Raw genomic sequence first — 25,103 nt, forward strand, 5'->3', positions numbered from 1 at the left:
AGAGAGGCACAGAGAAGTGAAGTGATTTGCCCAAGGTCACACAGCAGGCCAAATGGTGGAGTTGGGATTAGCGCCCAGGTTCTCTAACTTCCAGGCCTGTGCTCTTTCCACTAGGCCATGCTACTTCTTAGTACACCATAACAACCTTAGAGACCTTCAGCTTGGTACGGGGACCTTAATGACCTATTGTCACCAAAGTCTGATGTGCAGCAGCCAAAGACCCTGCAGGCCAATTTCAGTTCTGTTGCTGATCATTCTGCTATAAAGCATGACTATTCTTCCATGTCCTTCGTCAGATCTCAACACCTGCAGAATGACCACTCTAAAGTTCAGCCACCTCTTTATTGCTCAGAATCTCATTAACTATTTGTATTTTTCTCACAGATTCCTTTTTCTCCCTTCTTCTCTTGCCTCTCGTGGCTGGTGGAGTGGCTCATTAGCACCCTCTCAAAACCCAGAGCAGATGGATAAGGGGAAACTGGAGAAGGCTGAGATGAGCAAATGAGAGCAGCTCCTCGGTGGAGGAGGAGGGGTTGAGATGATTGACTAAATTGAGATCTGGGGTTGTTCTGTGGGTTTCCTTCAAATTGTCTGTCCAATGTGCAGTAGCAGCCAGTGTGCTGGACCTCAGGATGGGGACTGAAAAGAAAACCAAAACCCTAAGCCCTCACTATGAGCCCACTATTGGGTAGGGACTGTCTCTATATGTTGCCAACTTGTACTTCCCAAGCACTTAGTACAGTGCTCTGCACACAGTAAGTGCTCAATAAATACGATTGATGATGATGATGATGTATCTGCCCTCCCCTCTGTGTTGACTATACAATTAAGCTGTGTACTCCTTAAGCCCTCTTTGTTTCAAAATGGTATTTAAGTGCTTATTATGTGCCAGGCACTGTTCTAAACTCTGGGGTAGAAGGCTGGCACATAATGATAATAATAATAATAATATTGGTATTTGTTAAGTGCTTACTATGCGCCAAGCACTGTTCTAAACACTGGGATAGATCCAAGGTCATCAGGTAAGGCAGTGGGAGTAGAGGAAGTGAGGGTTTAGTCATTAGTCAAGTTAAGCGAGTTGGATACAGTCCCTGTCCCACATAATAATAATAATGATGTCATTTGTTAAGCGCTATGTGCAAAGCACTGTTCTAAGTGCTGAGATGGGGCTCACAGTCTTAATCCCCATTTTACAGATGAGGCGACTGAGGCACGGAGAAGTTAAGTAACTTGCCCAAGGTCACACAGCAGACAAGTGGTGGAGCTAGGATTAGGTCTGATTCCTGGACCCATGCTCTGTCCATTAGGCCACACATGATACTCACCCCAGCTCCACCAAACTAATATCAATCAATTAATGGTATTTACTGAGCACTTACTGTGTGCAGACCACTGAACTAAGCACTTGGGAAAGCACAACAGAGTTGATAGACGCATTCCCTGCATATAAATATCCTTATACTCTACTATTTCCCTTATCCATAATTAATCTTAGTCCCTGTCTCTCCCTGTAGAATGCAAGGATCTATTGGGCAGAGATCAAGTCTACTATCGAATAATACTTTTCCAAGCGTTTAGTACAGTGCTCTGTGCCCAGTAGATGCCATTGACACATCTGCACCTGAAACACTGTGTTCAGGCGAGGAGTAGGAATTACACCTCTTCACTCCCTTATCTTTCAAACAATCAATGTTATTTATTGAGTCCTTACTGTGTACAGAGTACTGTACTAAGCGTTTGGGAGCGTACAACTTTCATGTTTCTTTCTCGGGCTTTCTGCCATTCTCCTTCCCCATCCTCTCCCCTTTTCCCTTTCATCCCTTCCATTCACCCAGGAAAATAGTGTTTTGAAGTTCCTTGCGGAAGAGGTAGTTTCTCAGGAATCCTGTGTGTGATAATAGAGCAGAACAGACGAAGGACCAACATACACCTCCACACATGTGAAAGGCCACAAAAAAGAGAAAACGAGTTGGTAATTGGATTTTTTTTTTAATTGGAGTGAGGTCAAAGAAGGAAGGTTAGTAGAGGATGTGAGGGCTTTTACACCGAAGCTTCGCCGCTTCGCCGCGTCCGGAGAGGAGAGGATGTGCCAGCACAAGAAGCGCTGCCCCGCCCACCCCCAGTTTCAAATCTTGGCCCTGTTTGTGGGCAAACTTCAAAGGAGAGGGAGGAAAAAAAGGGAGGTGGATCCCTAAAGTGAGCAAGCCCTAGGGAAGTCAAGAAAGCATAGTTTAAGCACAAACCCTTAAACTATACCTGATGGGACCTGAGGGTCTGCAGAGTGGCCAGAATTTTTCCCATCACCTTGCAGTTGCTCCTGTGAAGCCTTTAGGTGATCACACATATGACTGGGCAATTCATTCATTCATTCAATCATATTTATTGAGCGCTTACTGTGTGCAGAGCACTGTACTAAGCGCTTGGGAAGTACAAGTTGGCAGTTGTGACAAATGGGCCTAGGACTAGGCTAGAATGTTCCAGAATGTGGCACCGGTAGAACAGGAAGTTCCAGTGTTCCCATTCTGGATTGAATTACTTCAGAGTTTCCCCTTTTTAAAAATAATAATAATAATTATGGTATTATGGTATGGTAAGTGCTTACTATTTGCCAGGCATTGTACTAAGCACTACGGTGGATATAAGCAAGTCCCTGATCCACGTGGGGCTCATAGCCTCGATCTCCATTTTACAGATGAGATAACTGAGGCACTTAGAATTTAAGTGACTTCCCAAGGTCACACAGCAGACAAGTGGCAGAGCTGGGATTAGAACTACTCCTTCCTCTTCCTTCCTCTCCCCCTCCCACCCTCTTTCCATCCCCCCACCTTACATCCTTCCCTTCACCACAGCACCTGTATATATGTATATATGTTTGTACGTATTTATTACTCTATTTATTTGTTTTACTTGTACATATCTATTCTATTTGTTTTATTTTGTTAATATCTTTTGTATTGTTCTCTGTCTCCCCCTTCTAGACTGTGAGCCCACTGTTGGGTAGGGACCGTCTCTATATGTTGCCAACTTGTACTTCCCAAGCGCTTAGTACAATGCTCTGCACACAGTAAGCGCTCAATAAATACGATTGAATGAATGAATGAGTAAGCACTCAATAAATGATTGAATGAATGAGTGAACTCATCAGAGAAGCAGCATGGCTCAGTGGAAAAGAGCACGGGCTTTAGAGTCAGAGGTCATGGGTTCAAATCCCGGCTCCGCCAACTGTCAGCTGTGGGACTTTGGGCAAGTCACTTCGCTTCTCTGGGCCTCAGTTGCCGCATCTGTAAAATGGGGATGAAGACTGTGAGCCCCCCGTGGGACAACCTGATCACCTTGTAGCCTCCCCAGTGCTTAGAACAGAGCTTTGCACATAGTAAGTGGTTAATAAATGCTATTATTATTATCATTATTATTATTATTATTATTATTATTATTATTATTATTATTACCGCCTGATTCCCAGGCCCAGGGTGCTGCTACAGGGTGGCTGAGTTGGGTCACTCTACCCTTGTGTCAGCCAAGGAGCAGACTTGCCCTGTGGCTCTGGGCCTGGGCTGCGGTGTAACGGCCAGTCAGTTGACCACCAGCAGTGCTGCCTTCTCCCATGGGGAGCCAGTTGGATGGAAGGCTGGAAGTCAGCCTGAGCTCCTACTGCTCCTGCCCTTTCAACTGGCAGGATGTTCATTCATTCATTCATTCAATCGTATTTATTGAGCACTTACTGTGTGCAGAGCACTGTACTAAGCACTTGGGAAGTACAAGTCGGCAACATATATAGAGTCCCTGCGCAACAACGGGCTCACAGTCTAGAAGGGGGAGACAGACAACAAAACAAAACATATAGACAGGTGTCAAAATCATCAGAACAAATAGAATTATAGCTCTATGCACATCACTAACAAAATAAATAGAATAGTAAATATGTACAAGTAAAATAAATACAGTAATAAATCTGGACAAGTATATACAAGTGTTGCGGGGAGGGGAAGGAGGTAGGGCGGGGGGGATGGGGAGGAGGAGAGGATAAAGGGGGCTCAGTCTGGGAAGGCCTCCTGGAGGAGGTGAGCTCTCAGCAGGGCTTTGAAGGGAGGAAGAGAGCTAGCTTGGCCGATGTGCGGAGGGAGGGCATTCCAGGCCAGGGAAACGACGTGGGCCAGGGGTTGACGGTGGGACAGGCAAGAACGAGGCACATTGAGGAGGTTAACGGCAGAGGAGCAGAGGGTGTGGGCTGGGATGTGACCTCAGGTCCAGCCTGGAAGTCTGTGATGATCCCACAGTCAGTCAATCAATGTCAATCAATCATATTTATTGAGTGCTTATTGTTGCCAACTTGTACTTCTCAAGCGCTTAGTACAGTGGTCTGCACACAGTAAGCGCTTAATAAATACGATTGAATGAATGAATGAATGCAGAGCACTGTACTAAGTGCTTGGGAGAGTACAGTATAACAGAGTTGGTAGACATATTCCCTATTCACAATGAGCTTAAAGCCTAGAGGGTGACTGACACTATATAAATAAATTGTAGATGTGTACATAAGTGCTTTGGGGCTGAGGGAGGGAAGAATAAAGGGTGTAAATCAAAGTGCAAAGGTGACACGAAAGGGAGTGGGAGAAAAGGAAATGAGGGCTTAGTCAGGGAAGGCCTCTTGAGGGAAATGTACTTTTAATAATGATTTGAAGATGTTGGATATGAAGAGGGAGGACGTTCCAGGACAGAAGTGGGGCCTGGGCGAGGAGTCAGCAGCAAGTTAGATGCGATTGAAGACAGTGAGTAGGTTGGCATTGGAGGAGTGAAGTGTGCGGGCTTGGTTGTAGTAGGAGAGTAGAGAGTTGGGGTAGGAGGGGGCAAGGTGATGGAGTGCTTTCAAACTTATGGTAAAGGAGTTTCTCTTTGTTCTGGAGGTGGATGGGCAACCACTGGAGTTTCTTGAGGAGTGGGGAAACGTGGACTGAACGATTTTCTAAGAAAATGATCCAGACAGCAGACTGAAGTATGGACTCAAGTTGGGAGTTCGCACCGGGCTAAAGGGGGCATTGAAGTGGAGCCGCTGAAGCTTGCATTCCTACGTACCCCATCCCCTCTCCCATCATCCCCCTTTCACCATGAGTCCATTTTTCTTTCACCTCCAGGGAGAACACATCCCAGATACCCATGGAAAATGTCAAGTAGTTCAACAAAGCCTTTGGTCTGTACAAAAAGTACCTGTCACCTGTCTCCTTGTTTTGTTTAGTTGTTTGTCTCCCCCTTCTAGACTGTGAGCCCATTGTTGGGTAGGGACCGTCTCTATACGTTGCCAACATGTACTTCCCAAGTGCTTAGTACAGTGCTCTGCACACAGTAAGCGCTCAGTAAATATGATTGAATGAATGAATGAATGAAAGTAGGAAATTGTCTCAGGTGTTCATTTTTTTCCTACCAATTATCTCATTTCGTCTTCGCTGAGGACCAGTCCGTGAGCCAAGGGCAGAGCCTAGACTAAACTCCGGTTTTCTTGGTTGTCAGAGTTCTGCTCCTTCCCCTACAGCACGTCGAGGTCTCTAGGCACGCATCAGAAGTTTGGCTCAAAGATGAATCCAGAGGCCCTTTTTCAGACTGGATAAGTGTAAGAGGAAGGTAATAGCACCCTGAAGGGCATTCATTTTGGAACAAATTAAAAGAATTCAGGGGCGGCTGGAGCCTAAGGGTTGATTTCAGTTTGTCTCTCCCCACCCCAGCAGTTCTGATTACTGCCGCTGCGAACCTGTCAGGGCAGGGAACATTATTACTGCATCACACTTCTCATTCTTTCATGCTGGTAGTTTCTGGTGTGTTCATTGTTTTTCTGGGGTTACCTAAACTGTTGTCAGGAGTGAACTGCTTGCCGGGTAACAGAATAATGGGAGAGAAATCCACTGAACCTTCCAAAATACCCAACCCTATCCCCATCATCGCATTGCTTCTCTCTAGTCATAGATATATTGTTGTGCCGTCTGGTGACGTATCTCTGGAGAATAGCATAGCGTACTGGATAGATCACGGGCCTGGGAATCAGGAGATCATGGAACCTAATCCTGGTCTCTGCCACTAGTCTGCTGTGTGACCTTGGCAAATCACTTTACTTCTCTGTGCCTCAATTCCCTCAGCTGTAAAATGGGGATGAAGACTGTGAGCCCAATGTGGGACATGGACCGTGTCCAACCTGATTTGCTTGTTTTCACTCTAGCAGTTAGTACAGTGCCTGGCACCTTGCAAGCACTTAACGAATACCACAATTATTATTATTATTATTATTATTATTATTAGTGTTGGAAAGAAGTTGGGGGTGCGGGTGGAGCCGGGTTGGGGAGGGAGCCCACTCCCCTTTGGGGTAGTGTCAGAGAGGACAGTGGGGAGAGGTGGAGGCCACGGATGATCCGGTTAGGAGCTGGAAAAGCAGCGTGGCTCAGTGGAAAGAGCACAAGCTTTGGAGTCAGCGATCATGGGTTCAAATCCTGGCTCCACCACTTGTCAGCTGTGTGACTTTGGGCAAATCACTTAACTTCTCTATGCATCAGTGACCTCATCTGGAAAATGGGGATTAAGACTGTGAGCCCCCATGGGACAACCTGATCACCATGTAACCTCCCCAGTGCTTAGAGCAGTGCTTTGCACATAGTAAGCGCTTAATAAATGCCATTATTATTATTATTAATAAATTTTATTTTCCTTTCAATCAATCAATGTGCAGAGACCTGTACTAAGCACTTGGGAGAGTACAGTACAACAGAATTAGCAATCACGTTCCCTGCCCATAACGAGCATACAGTCTAGAAGAGGAAGGCAGATATTAATACTAATAAATAAGTAATTTATAATGCAGAATTTAAAGATAGATACCCAAGTGCTGTGGGGTTGGGGAGAATATTAAATGTTCAAAGGTCACAGATCCACTTTCTAACTATCCACTTTCTATCAGAGCCCGGTACTAAATGCTTGGGAGAGTTCAGTACAGTGGAGTTGGTAGACATGATCCCTGCCCATAAGGGCTTTACAATCTAGAAGTCACCGTCCTAGCCTTCTCAGTCTCTCCTTGACTGGTACAAAGTCCAGAGAACTTGGGCGTTAGTCGTCCATGGAAGACCGACAATTGGCAAATGGGAAGCAGTGTGGCCTAGTGGATAGAGCACAGGCCTGGGAGTAAGAAGGTCATGGGTTGTAATCCAGCTCTGCCACTTGGCTGCTGTGTGACCTCGAGGAAATCACTTCACTTCTCTGTGCCTCAGTCACCTTATCTGTAAAAATGGGGATTAAGATTGTGAGCCCCATGGTGGGACGGGGACTGTGTCCAACCCCATTTGCTTATATCCACCTAGCATTTAGTACAGTGCCTGGCACCTAGTAAGTGCATAACAAATACCACAATTATTATTCTGCATTATGAGTTGGTGTGACTGTCAAAACTGCTCATCAGAAACTCCTCTCCCTTTCCCTCATTTCATTCTCTCATCTGTCCCTCTCCTCATCCCTCTCCCCTCCACCCTCAACCTAAGAAGTGGTTAAAAGGCTTAGTGAGAGGCCCTTGGAGGGATTTTGCGGGGGCTCATCCAGGTGAAAGAGGGGAGACCCTGCCTGGGGAAGGCAGGCAGGCCTAGATGCCTAATTATCTGCCTCTTCTCTCCCAAGGTCTTTTTAGATATTTCCAGCGATATAATTCTACTAATAATAATTGTGGTGTTCAAGTATCTATTTTCATTCATTCAGTCATATTTATCGAGCACCTACTGTGTGCAGAGCACTGTACTAAGCACTAAATTGGGATAGATAAACTATAATTAGGTCAGACACAGTTCCTGCCCGACCTGGGGTTTACAGTATAAGAGGGAGTGAGAAAATATATTTAATACTTGTTTATTCAGACGGAGGAACTGAGGCACGGTGAAATCAAGTGACTTGCCCAAGGTCACACAGCAGGCAGGTGGTGGAGCTGGGATTAGAACCCCAGTCCTCTAACTCCCAGGCCTGTGCTTTTTCCACTCGACCGCACTTTCCAGCGTGCTTCATCGTCTCTATTCCACATCCGTACCACCTTCCTAGCCTTTCGTGAGTTCCATAAACCATCATCAATCGTATTTATTGAGTGCTTACTATGTGCAGAGCACTGTAGTAATAGCAACCACTAACCAGTAGTAATAGCACCCTTGCCAATTTTCCATTACTCTGTAATTAAGTGAATCATATACTGGGAAGACCTTTAAACAGTTAATTCTTTCTTAGAGTTAATGTTCAAGACTATTCTTTTCTAAAAGTGTAAGAATAAAGGTGTTCATTTTCTACCTATTGCTTGAGCACTTAGGTGTGGAATTAGTTGAGCCCTAAAGCGTGATCATATTTGTTGTTTTCTTTCATGAACCATAAGTATGCCCTGCTATTAGCCATCAGCACCTAGTTTAACTACTTACATAGTTAATACCCAGGACAGTTTGAAAAAGACATATTGGATGAGAAACTATTCCAAACTTGATCTCCAGTTTTATTAATTTGGCTTTTTTGGAATTAAATTGCTCTGACATCATGGGTTTGGATTTTTTTCTTAAGCTAACAACAGCATGGCTTTGTAATGCATCCTTTTAGTTACCAAGTGTCCTTGATTTTATTAGGATAAAAAGAAAAACATCTCTTGGTCATTTATTTCCTACCAATCATATTTCTGAGGTTAATTGGAAACTTCTCTTCCATTCCCACCTGGCTCTAGGCAGGATCCAGTGGATGTAATGAGCTCTCTTTGATATTCTCTGTCTTGCTGGTGTAGTCTCTGCCTGGGAAAATTATAGAAGAATGAGGCTATGGAGAACTTAGAACAGAAGTCTAAAAGAAATCAAAGAAACCAAGTTTCAGTCAATCTCTCGTATTTATTGAGTGCTTACTGTGTACAGAGCACTATACTAAGAGCTTAGGAGAGTATACTATAACAATAAAACAGACATATTCCCTGTCTCTGGTGAGCTTACAATCTAGGTTCAATTAATAATAAATAATAATAATTGTGGTATTTATTATGTGCTTACTATGTGCCAGGCACTTTTCTAAGTGCTAGGGTGGATACAAGCAAATCAGGGAGCAGCGTGGCTCAGTGGAAAGAGCATAGGCTTTGGAGTCAGAGGTCATGGGTTCGATTGCCGGCTCCACCACAAGTCTGCTGTGTGACCTTGGGCAAGTCACTTAACGTCTCTGAGCCTCAGTTACCTCATCTGTAAAAATGGGGATTAAGACTGTGAGCCCCACGTGGGACAACTTGATCACATTGTATCCCCCCCAGCGCTTAGAACAGTGCTTTGCACATAGTAAGCGCTTAACAAATGCCATTATTATTATTAGGTTGGACACAGTCCCTGTCTCACATGAGGGTCACAGTCTTAAACCCCATTTTACAGATGAGTTGAGTGAAGCACAGAGAAGTAAAATGAGTTGCCCAAGGCCACACAGCAGGTACATGGCGGAGGCGGGATTAGAACCCATATCCTTCTGACTCCCGGGCCTGTGCTGTATCTACTAGATCATGCTGCTTCAGTTATCTGGGGTCTGTTCCCTTTTTTGTCAAAATCAGTGCCCCTTCCACTCCCACACCCCAAGTTGTTTTTGAGGTACCCTAGTGGTATATGTACTGCATTGAAAACCTCTTATATTGAATGTATTAGCTAGCTGTTTTAGTTCTTTGCAGTGAGGACTAAACCCATTGTGTATATGTAAAGTTTATCTCTTGCACCAATCTAGCAATTTGCTCAAAATAGAATCCTACCCACAAAACCCTCCGTTTTCATAATAGCAGTAACTGCTAGTTTGTGAGTGGCAAACAATTTATTACATCAGAATATAACGTTGTTGTCTTGCCTTGGTCAGCTTAATATAGTGTGACAGAAAAAAAATCAGCCACGGAAAAAAAATCAGCCACAGAAAATGCATAGCTTTATTTTCATTCTCTTGCAAGTGTTCAGTTCTTACTTGAATATTGTTGATAAAAAATATTTCAGTAAACAGTCTTATTTTAATACAGTAGCCCACAATTGAGTGTGGAGTCAAGCAGACTATGAACACTTGGTTTGAATTTTGAAATCCTAAAGTTAAGGGGTTTCTTTTTCAGAGTGTTGCACTTGGGGGTGATCTGTTTACCAAAAAATAGTGATTTACAGAATGCTGAACAGATGTTTTGGCTTTGTGACAAATAACTACAGATTCTCTCTGGTGCCTTTTCATGATATTGGCTGTAGGTCATGAAATGGAATTGAGGAGAGATCTGTAAAAATCTGGCTTTATCTGCAACTGAAATCCAAAGTCTAAAAATGAGAATTACTGGTCTGTGCCACAAGGTAACTTTTTGGTATCATCGCTTTCACTGGGCAAAGCAAAAATGTGGTTGATACTTTGGGTTTCCGGGACTCCTTTTGCCCAACAGAACGAGTGGTTTTATGCTTTCTGGATTAAGCGCCCAGCGCTTAGAACAGTGCCCAGCGCTTGGAACAGGGCTTTGCACATAGTAAGCACTTAACAAATACCATCATTATTATTATTATTAAGTTAATTGCCCCGTGAATTAAGTTGGGGTGGGTATTAGTAGTTTCATTTTATAGATGGGAGACATTGAATCCAGAGCATTTAAGCAACAGTGTCCCTCACTGGGCCTTTTAGCCTGTACTGACCCACCCTAAACCTGCTGGTTGAACCAGAAATTCAAAGTGATCCGAGTCTGGAGCCATTGAGGTGGTGGCCCAACACAAGTTGAACTGGATGAATGTTTGGGAATATCCTGACCCCCTTCACAAAAATGCCGAGTGGAGGGGCTGGCTTGTCGTGACTAGACCTATGTCCATTCTTGCTAATCCACATTCGTGAAATCGTCTTAGAGAGGCCGAGGATAGCTTTAGTTTCGTCTCAACTGTACCTTCCAGTCCAGTTAGTACAAATCAAACTGATGAGGGGTGGGAGGAAAATGCCTGGCTCCATAGTCTCCAGATAGAGTTGTTTAGGGCCAGTTGGTAATCTTAATTGGTGCAGATTCTGCTTTATTTATTTGAAGCTGAGCGAGTAAACATATCAAGTAGAATAACCATAATGGAGCCCTAAATTTTTTTTTAACAACTGTATTGCCCTGGAGCCTGCAAATTACTTCAGTAGTTTCTCTCAACCAAAATATTGAGAGTGCAAACCAATTCATTTACCATTTACAGGAAATTTGTTCTAGGGCCAAGGGCATAATAATAGCCAGCTAATATGTTCTCTAAAGAAACATGTCCAAACCCTAATATATGTTTATCAATCAATTGGATGCCATGATGATTTGGAAGAGTGTAGTAATTAGTAAAATATCCTTCTACCCTCCATTCTCATTTGTCAAAAAGCTCCATCAATGAGGGTATTGGAATTGTTCCCAGGCCATCTTGGCAAGTCATTGTGGACGATCACAATGGAGGCTTCTGGGAGGGCAATCAAGAGTACTCTGAATGAACCTTAATTATATTAATTGGGGCACGTTCATAAGATTTGAGGCAGAACCACAGAATATCAGAAAATAGTAGTGCTACAGTGGGTTTTGGTATAATGTTGCCTACTGTGCGTCAGTCAATCAGTCGTATTTATTGGGCACTTAATATGTCAATGGTATTTTCATTGTCAGTCATATTTATTGAGCGCTAACTGTGCAAAGCACTGTACTAAGTGCTTGGGAGAGTACAATATAACAATAAATAGATACATTCCCCGCTCAATAGTCTAGACTATTGAATGCTTACTGTGTGCAGGGAACTATACTAAATGCTTGCTTGAGTAATAATAATAATAATAATGGCATTTATTAAGCGCTTACTATGTGCAAAGCACTGTTCTAAACGCTGGGGTAGATACAAGGTGATCAGGTCGTCCCACGGGGGGCTCACAGTCTTAATCCACATTTTACAGATGAGGTAACTGAGGCACAGAGAAGTTAAGTGACTTGCCCAAAGTCACACAGCTGACAACTGGCAGAGCCGGGATTTGAACCCGTGTACAGTACAGAGTACAGTATAAGAGAGTTGTTAAACGTGTTCCCTGCCCACAATGAGTTTATAGTATAGAGGGCACCTTGGTCCTGCCACTTAACTTCTCCGTGCCAGTTTAGCAGCGTGGTTTAGTGGCAAGAGCATGGGCTTGGGAGTTGGAAGACATGGGTTCTAAATCCCAGCTCTGCCACTTGTCTGCTGTGTGTCCTTGGGCAAACCATTTAACTTCTCTGTGCCTCACCCGTTGTTGGGTAGGGACCGTCTGTATATGTTGCCAACTTGTACTTCCCAAGCGCTTAGTACAGTGCTCTATACTAAGTGCTCTGTTCTCTGTAGAGAAGCAGCGTGGCTCAGTGGAAAGAGCCCGGGCTTTGGAGTCAGAGGTCATGGGTTCAAATCCCGGCTCCACCAACTGTCAGCTGTGTGACTTTGGGCAAGTCACTTCACTTCTCTGGGCCTCTGTTCCCTCATCTGTAAAATGGGGATGAAGACTGTGAGCCCCCTGTGGGACAACCTGATCACCTTGTATCCCCCAGCGCTTAGAACAGTGCTTTGCACGTAGCGCTTAACAAATACCATCATCATCATCTGCACACAGTAAGCGCTCAATAAATGCGATTGAATGAATGAATGAATCTGTAAAATGGGGATTAAGACTGTGAGCCCCACATGGGACAACCTGATTACCTTGTATCTACCCCAGTGCTTAGAACAGTGCTTGGCACATAGTATGCACTTACTACAAATACCCTCATAGAGAAACAGCATGGAATAGTGGACAGAGCATGGACCTGGAAGCTAGAAGGTTGTGGGTGCTAATCCTGGCTCCACCACTTGTCTGCTGTGTGATCTTGGGCAAGTCGCTTCGCTTCTCTCTGCCTCACTTATGCCATCTGTAAAATGGGGATTAAGACTGTGAGCCCCATGTGGGACATGGACTGTGTCCAACCTGATTAGCTTTTTTAATCCAGCCCCCTGGTGTAGTGGACTGACCACAGGCCTGGGAGTCAGAAGGTCATGTGTTCTAATCCCAGCTCTACCACTTGTCTGCTGTGTGGCCTGGGGTAAGTCACTTCAATTCTCTGTGCCTCCGTTACCTCATCTGTAAAATGGGGATTAAGACTGGGAGCCCCATGAGGGACAGGGACTGTGTCCAAAGTGATTTGCTTGTATCCACCCCAGTTCTTAGAACCGTGCTTTGCACATAGTAAGTGCTTAATAAATGCCATCATCATTATTACTATTATTATTATATTCTTAGAACAGTGCCTGACACATAGTAAGCATTTAACAAATACCACAATAATAATTATTATTCCTCATTTGGAAAATGGAGATTAAATAAGTATTCTCCTTTTCTCCCTAGACTGTGAGTCCAGTGTGGGACAGGGGCTGTATCTGACCTGATTATCTTGTATCTACTCCAGTACAATGCTAGATGTTTTACAGAAAGCACTTAGCAAATACCACAATGGTTAATAATAATTAGCTTCAGTATCCTGGTTAAAAATTTAACATTTTTGTGGGGGCTGGGAAAAATGTTGATTAATTCTCCTTGTCCATGCATTGATTTATTTGAGCGTAAGCTCGTTGGGGGCAAGGAATGTGTCTGTTTATTGTTATATTGTACTCTCCCAAGCACTTAGTACAGTGCTCTGCACTTAATAAGTCCTCAAGAAATATGATTGAATGAACTTGTCAAGCATGTGACCCTACTGTTGTTCAAGTACCTGGCCTCTGTGGGTAACTATGGACTTATCCAAATCTGTACCCATTGGTCAAGGCCTGTTTTAAAATAGACCGCATGGGGTTGACGTCACATGGGGTTTAGTTTGATTTTTTACTGAGCCATTATCTAATATCCCACAGTGTATGCTCAGAGATCTAAACTGTATTTTAGAAAACAGACCATATTATCTTCACTGAATTCCTGTTGGTGTATTGCATGTCCTTGCGACATTTAAAATTGGTTGAAAGTTTTTAAAAATGTGAAAAAGAGGTGATTTATCATGCACATGAAGACCAAACAAAGACCTAGAGATTAAAAACAAAAGCCAAGGAATGCTAATTACATAACTTGCATGTCAAAAGTAATAAGATACCGTAATTATCATCATCATCAATCGTATTTATTGAGCGCTTACTATGTGCAGAGCACTTGTAATTATATTCAAGAATTGTCTGAGTCCTTCCATTGATGTGATTATAGGTCCATCTGAGTCCATGTTGGCTCAGCTCCACCAAATCCAATCAAGAACTGCCTCGTGGATAGAGCACAGGCCTAGGTGTCAGAAGGACCTGGGTTCTAATTCTGGCTCAGCAGCTTGCCTGCTGTATGACCTTGGGAAAGTCATTTCACTTCCTCTGTGTCTCGGTTCCCTCATCTGTAAAATGTGGGACATGGACTGAAGCAACGTGGAGTAATGGAAAAAGCACAAGCCTTGGAGTCAGAAGGTCATGGGCTCTAATCTCCGCTCCACCACTTGTCTGCTCTGTGACTGAGGCCAAGTCACTGAATTTATCTGTGCTTCCGTTACTTTAACTGAAATGAGGTAACTGAGACTGAGGTAAAATGAGAAATGAGACTGTGAGCCCCACGTGGGAGAGGGATTGTGTCCAAAACTCAATTTGATTGTATCCACCCCAGCGCTTAGTACAGTGCCTGGCACATAGTAAGCGCTTAACAAATACCATCGTTATTATTATTACCCCAGCACTTAATAAAGTGCCTGACACTCAGTAAGCGCTTAACAAATACTGCTGTTATTATTGTTATTATTTTGTTCAATTTATGGTAAAATGGAACAAATAAGAATTGCATAGCCATATTCCCCACCCAACAGGAATTAGTATAAATGGTAATTTTGCATAAAGAGACTATTTAGGAGGTTGTGAATGAGGTTACTGAGGAGAGTTTGGTCAATCTAAAGATGAGGAATGAATTCCTGCCTGTTACCTAGCTCCAGTTGACAGTCGGAGTGCGGGAGAGGTGAGAGAAGGCAGAGCTTGATGAATTTTAAATACATTTTGATTAAGGAGGTTCCATCTCAGAAAAGAGTGAGGCTCAGATAATGGAGGCTAATGATTCAACACATTGAATTTCATTCCTTAATTTGAAGGGATTGTAAATCCAAGTACAGGAGGGTAGGTGATGACACAATTGTCAATCTAGAATACAAATCTGAGTGTGTCTAACACCTCTTCTCTAGGCTAGTCACAAAACTGCATGTGTGGATTAAACTCAATTGTGTGTGTAGAGCTGTGTCTAGCAGGTGGGTTGCTCCCATTAGACGGTAAAATACTTGAGAGGAAGGATTACAACTTTTACTTCCTCTGTAGGATACCCAAGCACCTATTTTCTTTTCTAATGGTATTCAAGTACTTACTCTGTGTCAAGCATTGTTGTAAGTGCTGGGGTAGATACAAGATAATCAGGTCAGGCACTGGCAACAGGCAGCACATTCTAATCAATCCATCAATCGTATTTATTGAGCGCTTACTATGTGCAGAGCACTATACTAAGCACTTGGGAAGTACAAATTGGGCTTGGGAAGTACAAATTGGACTAAATAGGAGGTATTGAATCCCCATTTTATAGAGGAGGAAAGTGAGGCACAGAGAAGTTAAGTGACTTTCCCAAGGTTGCACAGCAGGCAAGTGGCGGAACTGGGATTAGAACCCAGGTTCTCTGATTTCCAATCCCATGCTCTTTCCACTGGGCCATGCTGCTTCCCACTTCAGTGCTCTGCACACAGTATAGAAGCAGCTTAGCGTAGTATATAGAGCACAGGCCCGGGAGTCAGAAGGTCATGGGTTTTAATCCTGCTTCTGCCACTTGCCTGCTGTGTGACCTTGGGCAAATCACTTCACTTTCTCTGTGCCTCAGGTACCTCATCTGTAAAATGGGGATTGAGACTCCATGAAGGACTGGGACCATGTCCAACTCAATTTGCTTGTATCTACCCTAGTGCTTAGTCCAGTGCCTGACACAGAGTAAGCACTTAAAAGAATACCATAGAAAGTAAAAAAGAAAAGGTCAAGGAAGGGTCTCTGACCAGTATCTTTAAATATAACCCTAAAGAAGTTAATAGTGTGTGTGCATATATGTGTGTGTGTGTGTGTGTGTGTAATAGCATTTATTAAGTGCTTACTATGTGCAGAGCACTGTTCTAAGCGCTGGGGAGGTTATAAGGTGATCAGGTTGTTCCACGTGGGGCTCACAGTCTTAATCCCCATTTGACAGATGAGGTAACTGAGGTACAGAGAAGTTAAGTGACTTGCCCAAAGTCACACCGCTGACAATTGGCAGAGCTGGGATTCGAACCCATGACCTCTGACTCCAAAGCCCGGGCTCTTTCCACTGAGCCACGCTGCTTCTCTAATACAACTCTGAGAAGGAGCCTGGCCTAGTGGATAGAGCAGGGGCCTGGGCATCAGAAGGTCATGGGTTCGAATCCTGAATCTGCCAGTTGTCTTCTCTGTTACCTTGGGCAAGTCACTTCCCTTCTCTGGGCATCCAATTACCTCATAATAATAATAATAACGATATTTGTTAAGTGCTTACTATGTGCCAAGCACTGTTCTAAGTGCTCATCTGTGAAGGCTCACCTACTCCGAGGCCTTCCCAGATTAAGCCCCCCTTTCCTCAGCTTCCCCTCCCCTCAGCATTGCCCTGACTCGCTCCCTTTGCTCTATCTCCCCTCCCCGCCCCACAGCACTTGTGTATATATGTACATATCTGTAATTCAATGTATATATATTAAAGCCTATTAACTTGTTTTGATGTGTATATATCCATAATTCTATTTATTTGTATTGATGCCTGTTTACTTGTTTTGCTGTCTATCTTCCCTCTTCTAGACTGTAAACATGGTGTGGGCAGGGATTGTCTCTATTGCTGAATTGTACTTTCCAAGCGCTTAATACAGTGCTCTGTACACAGTAAGCGCTCAATAAAAATGATTGAATGAGTGAATGAGTGGCTTCACAGACTCCGTCCTCTCCTGGTTCTCCTCTTATCTCTCCGGTCGTTCTTTCTCAGTCTCTTTTGCAGGCTCCTCCTCCCCCTCCCATCCTCTTACGGTGGGGGTTCCCCAGGGTTCAGTGCTTGGTCCCCTTCTGTTCTCAATCTACACTCACTCCCTTGGTGACCTCATTCGCTCCCACGGCTTCAACTATCATCTCTACGCTGATGACACCCAGATCTCCATCTCTGCCCCTGCTCTCTCCCCCTCCCTCCAGGCTCGCATCTCCTCCTGCCTTCAGGACATCTCCATCTGGATGTCCGCCCGCCACCTAAAGCTCAACATGTCGAAGACTGAGCTCCTTGTCTTCCCTCCCAAACCTTGTCCTCTCCCTGACTTTCCCATCTCTGTTGACGGCACTACCATCCTTCCCGTCTCACAAGCCCGCAACCTTGGTGTCATCCTCGACTCTGCTCTCTCATTCACCCCTCACATCCAAGCCGTCACCAAAACCTGCCGGTCTCAGCTCCGCAACATTGCCAAAATCCGCCCTTTCCTCTCCATCCAAACTGCTACCCTGCTAATTCAAGCTCTCATCCTATCCCGTCTGGACTACTGCACTAGCCTTCTCTCTGATCTCCCATCCTCGTGTCTCTCTCCACTTCAATCCATACTTCATGCTGCTGCCCGGATTATCTTTGTCCAGAAACGCTCTGGACATATTACTCCCCTCCTCAAAAACCTCCAATGGCTACCGATCAATCTGCGCATCAGGCAGAAACTCCTCACCCTGGGCTTCAAGGCTGTCCATCACCTCGCCCCCTCCTACCTCACCTCCCTTCTCTCCTTCTACTGCCCAGCCCGCACCCTCTGCTCCTCCACCACTAATCTCCTCACTGTACCTCGCTCTCGCCTGTCCCGCCATCGACCCCCGGCCCACGTCATCCCCCGGGCCTGGAATGCCCTCCCTCTGCCCATCCGCCAAGCTAGCTCTCTTCCTCCCTTCAAGGCCCTGCTGAGAGCTCACCTCCTCCAGGAGGCCTTCCCAGACTGAACCCCTTCTTTCCTCTCCCCCTCGTCCCCCCTCCATCCCCCCGTCTTACCCCCTTCCCTTCCCCACAGCACCTGTATATATGTATATATGGTTGTACATATTTATTACTCTATTTATTTATTTATTTATTTATTTATTTTACTTGTACATTTCTATCCTACTTATTTTATTTTGTTGGTATGTTTGGTTCTGTTCTCTGTCTCCCCCTTTTAGACTGTGAGCCCACTGTTGGGTAGGGACTGTCTCTATGTGATGCCAATTTGTACTTCCCAAGCGCTTAGTACAGTGCTGTGCACATAGTAAGCACTCAATAAATACGATTGATTGATTGATTGAATAAAACGGGAATCGAGACTGTGAGCCCCATGTGGGACAAGAACTGCGTCCAACCCAATTTGCTTGTATCCACCCCAGCGCTTAGTGCAGTACCTGGTCCATAGTAAGTGCTTAACGATTACCGTAATAATAGTAAACAAAGATATTAAATGCTTGTTTATATTGTTAAATCTGAAGCTGATTCAGGATTTCTCTTTTATCGTCCAGAGATTCCTTTGAGTTCTGTAACGTATTGTTTTTTTAAGAAACTATTTCCCTGTGTTTATTCCCGTCCTTTAATCTATTCTCAGGATCGTACATGATCGTGGATGCCTCAGATCACGACCCTGGAGAAAAAGCCCGACTTCAGCTTCCGACAATGAAAGAGAATGACACTCACTGCATTGACTTCAGCTACCTGCTGTATGGCCAGCAGGGACTGAATCCCGGAACTCTGAACATCCTGGTGCGGGTGAATAAGGGTCCTCTGGCTAATCCGATTTGGAACGTGACTGGCTCTACGGGCAGAGAGTGGCTCCGGGCTGAACTGGCTGTCAGCACCTTCTGGCCTAACGAGTACCAGGTAAACCAGTGTCGTCCTCATTTTTCTGCAGAGCTTGGTGGCACAATCCTACACACCTGGAGGGCAGAGAAGGGGAGTCAAACTCCTCCTTTCGAAATCTTAACTCTCTTGGGCTTCTGAAATTCCTGGGTTTATCAGATCATCATCATCATCATCATCATCAGTCGTATTTATTGAGCGCTTACTATGTGCAGAGCACTGTACTAAGCGCTTGGGAAGTACAAATTGGCAACATCTAGAGACAGTCCCTACCCAACAGTGGGCTCACAGTCGAAAAGGAGGCGACAGAGAACAAAACCAAACATACTAACGAAATAAAATAAATAGAATAGATATGTACAAAATAAATAAATAGAGTAATAAATATGTACAAACATATATACATATATCCAGGTGCTGTGGGGAAGGGAAGGAGGTAAGATGGGGGGAATGGAGAGGGGGATGAGGGGGCGAGGAAGGAAGGGGCTCAGTCTGGGAAGGCCTCCTGGAGGAGGTGAGCTCTCAGCAGGGCCTTGAAGGGAGGAAGAGAGCTAGCTTGGCGGACGGGCAGAGGGAGGGCATTCCGGGCCCGGGGGATGAAGTGGGCCGGGGGTCGATGGCGGGACAGGCGAGAACCTGAATGCATTCATTCAATCGTATTTATCAATACTAGTAATAATAATAATGGCATTTATTAAGCGCTTACTACGTGCAAAGCACCGTTCTAAGCACTGGGGAGGCTACAAGGTGATCAGATAGATGTCTGCATGTTCAGGCAATTCTTCCAAAGACGAGAAGGGATAAGATCAGGACCGCTGGTATTTTTGTTGAAGGACCCTCCAAGACATTTCTTTGCCAAGCTGTTCTTGCCTGTGGAGTTCTGGTTGGGGTATTATAGACCCTTAGAGCTGGAGGAGGCATTGAGAGATGTGGCCTTAGTCACGGTGTGAATGTCTACACCGAGCCGAGCAGTTGGTTGTCATTGTTTTCTTAGTGGTTTAGAAGGACCACAACTACTATAGAGAACTATATTAGTGCTGTCATCATCGAGGACCTTTGTGTGCTAAGTACTGGACTATTTTGTTGTGACAACCTACAATAAAGGTAAAAGCTGCAATCCCTGCCCTCAAGGAGCATTTATTTGATGGTTTCATATCACCTCAGAAGCCAAGAGGTTATTCCCAAATACCCAGTTGAACTCTCCCTTGTAAGTTATTTCTTCATCATCAATCATATTTTTTGAGCGCTTACTGTGTGCAGAGCACTGTACTAAGCGCTTGGGAAGTACAAGTTGGCAACATATAGAGACAGTCCCTACCCAACAGTGGGCTCACAGTCTAAAAGCTGTCTAAAAGCTAAAAGTTCTTCTCTTTCAGAACTCAGTAGTCGTAGAGAATGGTTTTGGTCAGTGCACTGCTCATGGAGTTGAAGACACTTTTGAAGTGGCTTCTTGTCCTTATCACCAAACTGAACAACCCCAGCTCCTTTGTCATTTCTTTACAGAATGTGTTTTCTAACCTCCTTTTCTTCGGACTCTGATTCTCTACAACCACTTTCACATGCGTTCATCGAACCTTTAATAACGGTTTAGCCAGTGAGAAGCAGCATGCCTTAGTGGATAGGGCACGGGTCTTGGAGTGAGGACCTGGGCTCTATTGTCGGCTCCGCCACTTTTCTGCTGCATGATTGCTGCATGGGCAAGAGACTGCACTTCTCTGTGCGTCAGTTACGTCATCTGTAAAATGGGGTTAAGAGTGGGAGCCCCAGGTGGGACAGGTACTGTGTCTAAACTGATAAGCTTGTACCCACTCCAGCGCTCAGAACAGTGCCTGGCACATAGAAAGGGCTTAACAAATGCCATTTTTAAAAAAAGTAGAGGAGACAGGGTTGTTCTCAACTCTTTCATGTAACTACTCTCTGAAAACACAGTGGCTCATTTAAAGGTCATCATCATGTCTATTTGGGGGGTAGGTCATCGAGGAGATAAATAAAACCAATTAATCAGTGGTATTTATTGAGCACTGACTATGTACTAAACATTGTACTAAATATTTGGGGAGTATGGTGCAATAAGGTTGGTAGGCACATCCCAGGCCACGAGAAACTTACTGTGTTTTTCTATGATAACTTCAAGCCCAAAATTGGTTGTGGGGTAGGATAAGGTTTAGAAATGGAATGAGTGTTAAATCTGTAATAAAAATCAATATTAAGCCCAGTCAGCAGTAGGGAAGTTATCCCACAGCCTCTCTCTTACAGAGTTCCACTTGTAGATATTCAGGATCAGGAACTAGAATTTGCCAAAAACCCAAAGTGTTTGTGAAGACCCTAATCTATGAAGATTTTGTTTTCATGAAATACCCAAATATTTAAATTCTTGTTTTTTTTAACATGCGTTTCTACATAACTTACTAGGATCCCATATAAGCCTATGTATACATCTGGAATAGTTGTGTTTATCTGATTTCTAGACAGTCTGTAAAACATGCAGCAGTGTGCTTTGTATTATATACTTACTGCATAAAGCTGTATCCCCAGTAAATCTCTCTATTCCTTTACTCATCTTAAGTTGCACTTTCTTCCTTTTGTCATGCATGTGTTTTAGGAATGCTCAGAGCATTCCTTCATTTTCTAGATGGGAAGCTCTTAGAGGGCAGAGATAATGTCTCTGATACCACAGGCATCCAAGTCTGTATTATGACCCCAGTGGGCCCACAGAAGATATTAATTGAAAGTTAACTGATGATTATGGATTTCATTTCTGAGGGAAATCCCATAAATAGGCTGTGAGCTCAGTGGCAATCAATGGACCCTCAGAGAAGCATTTCAACAAATGCTGGAGAGGAGCAACTCAGATCCATTAGATTAAAACTACCTAAGGAGTTACCCAATGAGCCATATGTACTCAAATGCCTTTCTGATTCTTCCGAGAGGATCGTAGGCACATCGTTTCAGGGCCATTATGGTCAATTATATCATCTGTCGACTCTTTCAGAAGTTTTTCCTGTACTTAATTTTTAAACAAAATGGTGTGGGCTTTTTGCTGTTTACGGAGGGAAATGGAACTACAAATTAAACCTATGAAATGAAGGAAGTGAAGTGAATGAGTAGTTACAATATTGAATTATGGAATTTAAATTGGAACTAGATTGAAATTTTAATCTTCCCCTTCTCTTTCTACTAAAAATACACACATATGCTCTCTTTACCCGCAAGTGTGAAACCTTTTCACACACACAAAGATTAAGTTTATATATCCATGGGAAAATAAGACAAAAAAAGGCAGAACTACTTTTGATCTTAAATCTAGTAAGTCCTTTAAATAACCTATATAAATCTCTGCTTTAAAATCGCCTCCACTGCTTTGGACTCTGATCTGTCTAAAAACAGGCAAACAAACATTTGAAGTTGTATATTGACTATTTAAATAGAATGTTTATTCTGAAGAATGATCATTTTTTGAGGTTGTCTGTTAACCCAACCGAATGCCAACCTAGGATCCTGTAGAAATGAAGAAAAACTTATCTTGATGAAAATCCATGTAAAGTGGACAACTACATGACTGTCTTCGGTTGAGAATTTTTTGTTTCATAGGTTGCTGTGTGTGTGTGTGTGTGTGTATTTAAAGGAGGTGGCTTTGAGGGCTCGAGGTTAAAAAGATTATTTTAAGAGGGCTGCATTTTTGCCATGTTCTAAAACTGATTTACAGTACACAGTATGAATGCCTCTTTTGTTCAATTTTATTTTGTGTGACGATACTTCAGTTCATTAACTCTGTAGGTTACATGTGTACCTGTCGTGTGTTTAGCAAGCAGGGAGGGAAATGTCCCTACATGTTCAAAATGGGTTTATAATGCATTTTGGAAGTTGCATTGTCACAAATGAAAGGTGGTTCTGCTACAAGGAACCTATAATCAAAATCTCTTTGTTGTAGATCAGAATCTGGAAGTGGAGATATTTTCTTTGGGTTGAGCTGTGCTTGGCAAGTTCCGACACCGGCTTGCTGTTTTTATTTATACTACTTGTTTCTTTCTGCAGCTCTTTTAGACATGAGTTATCAAATAAGATGAGATCATTTCTTGAATTTAAATATCTAATCACATGAAAAAGCCACTACTCATTTCAGTTTTCAGGGTATCAATCACCTCATCCATCCACTTAGTCTTGCTTCCTAAGCCCTTAGATACTCAACATACCCCCACCCCCCTGCATTCCCTTACTTCTCTCACATTTGATTTATTTTAATGTCTGTCTCCCTAACTAGGCTATAAAGTCCTTGAGGATAGGGATCATGTCTTCCAACTGTATTGTAATCTTTCGAGTTCTGAGTTGCATGTTCTGCACAAAGTAAGCACGCAAATACGATTTATTGGTTATTAATTCAAACTATATAAAAACTGTGTAGGTGAAATCTGTTAATATTATACTCTCTCAAGTGCTTAGTACAGTGCTCTGCACACAGTAAGGGCTCAATAAATATGATTGACTCACTAACTAGGTACTCTTTTTGGCAAGCCAATTTGGCCCATTTTGTTTTGGAGATCAAAATCTGATTTGTAATGGTATTTATCAGGCACTTACTATGTGCCAGGCACTATACTAAGTGCTGGGATAGATAGAAGCTAATCAGGTTGGACACAGCCCCTGTCCACATGGGGCTCACAGTCTCAATCCCCATTTTACAAATGAGGTAACTGAGACCCAGAGAAGTAAAGTGACTTACCCAAGGTCACACAGCAGACCATTGGTAGAGCAGGGTTTAGCATCTGACTCCGGGGCCCATTCTCTATCCATTTTGGACTCACTGTTTCTCATATAGTGTGTCAAATAAGCAAACCAGAAATTGTGAAGGATCTAAGATTTGGTTGTCTCTCCTTCTTTATACTTGCTTGTTCAAATTCCTGGCTGGGTTATTAAAATTATCTCTAGTTGGCTCTTTTTCTATGAGCTTTTGTCTCTCTCACCCTGAAACCTCTGACCCATTGCTGTCTCTGCTGCCTGAGTAGTCCCCGTCTGGTGGTGGTATTATTATTATTATTATTATTGTCAGGGCCAGTGCCTCAACCACCCTGGCTCCTGTTCTGACCACATCTCTCTGTTCCCTCCCCTTCTCTGCAGCCCCATGTGTATTGTGCGTATGGGGACTGGGCCAAGAAAATGAACAAGAGAAAATATTGCTTTAGAGTGGTGTTGACGTTGCTGTGATTCTCATCGATACAGTCCAGGTGTATCCCGGCAATATATGAAGCAGCACCACCTCATCTATATTTTCCATGATATTTCCCACATACTGTGTGCTTCCAATCTACTCTAGCTTTACAATCCTGCATATTCCTATCAGTCAATCAGTGGTATGTATTGAGCACTTGGGCAGAGCACTGTAGTACGTGCTTGATGGAGTACGATATAAAAGTTGGTAGGCACATTCCCTGTCCCGTATCTCTTCTCCCATTCTGTTATTAGGACCTAGGACCACCAATGTGTCCTGCTTTTCCTTACTCTCCTCCAAAAACCATAAATTCCCAACTGAGTGATCAGGAAAAACCTTGCTGAATCCTCCTACCTCTTCAGTGGTCTCTCTCGCTGCATTGTCCTTTAAGATCCCATATGCACCCAACCAAATTGCCTGAATTAGTCTAAAGTCTGGGGTGGGATTGGACCTCCCTGCCTTCATCCGAGCAGAGAGGTTGTTACCAAATGATCCACACAGCTATCGCTCCCCAGATCGATTAGTGGGAATGTTATCTGCTGTTTGTCCATTAACTGGGTCCACTCCATTAGTCACCACAATAATGTGTGATGAGTGCTGTGGGAATTTGCCCAGAAATAAGTGTTCAGTAACAGAACAAAATGGATTTTCTCACGGAATGCGAACGCCAAACTTTTGCATGTCCCTTTCTATTCCCTGTTTTGCTTTTGATTATTAATTAGCTGGACTGTGGCCAGGACTTCTTGTTTGTTACGGCAACTTAGATGCTAGCAGGAATGCATAGAAAATGACCAAGTAAAGCCTACAAGCATAGCTCCTCACTGTCTCTTGAATGTAGCTCCTTGCCTCAGCAATGCAATGTATCTTTATCAATCCCGCAAATGTCCTTTCTTCTCTTTTTTGCCAACTGGAGCCCTTCACTCCTTCCTCCTTGAAGTCCTGAAGCAGCCTTGTGTAGTGGTTAGAGCACAGGCCTGGGATTTAAGAAGAGCATGGATTCTAATCCCGGCTC

The 25,103-nt window shown here is 43.7% G+C and overlaps 1 protein-coding gene across 8 annotated transcripts in view; it reads left to right on the forward strand.

The window, feature by feature from the left end:
- The window catches only part of PTPRK (protein tyrosine phosphatase receptor type K), a 703,591-nt gene that overhangs the window by 254,616 nt on the left and 423,872 nt on the right, over positions 1-25,103 (forward strand). For 7 of the 8 annotated variants that reach the window (XM_038759712.1, XM_038759671.1, XM_038759663.1 and 4 more), the window contains exon 1: positions 18,636-18,906. In XM_038759712.1, coding sequence (XP_038615640.1) covers positions 18,643-18,906 — 264 coding nt within the window. In that variant the 5' untranslated portion in view covers positions 18,636-18,642. Of the gene's footprint in view, positions 1-18,634; positions 18,907-25,103 lie in introns of those variants that run through there. The other variant, XM_038759705.1, reaches the window with a different exon arrangement.

Source organism: Tachyglossus aculeatus, chromosome 2, assembly GCF_015852505.1.
Source record: "Tachyglossus aculeatus isolate mTacAcu1 chromosome 2, mTacAcu1.pri, whole genome shotgun sequence".
NCBI lineage: Eukaryota > Metazoa > Chordata > Mammalia > Monotremata > Tachyglossidae > Tachyglossus > Tachyglossus aculeatus.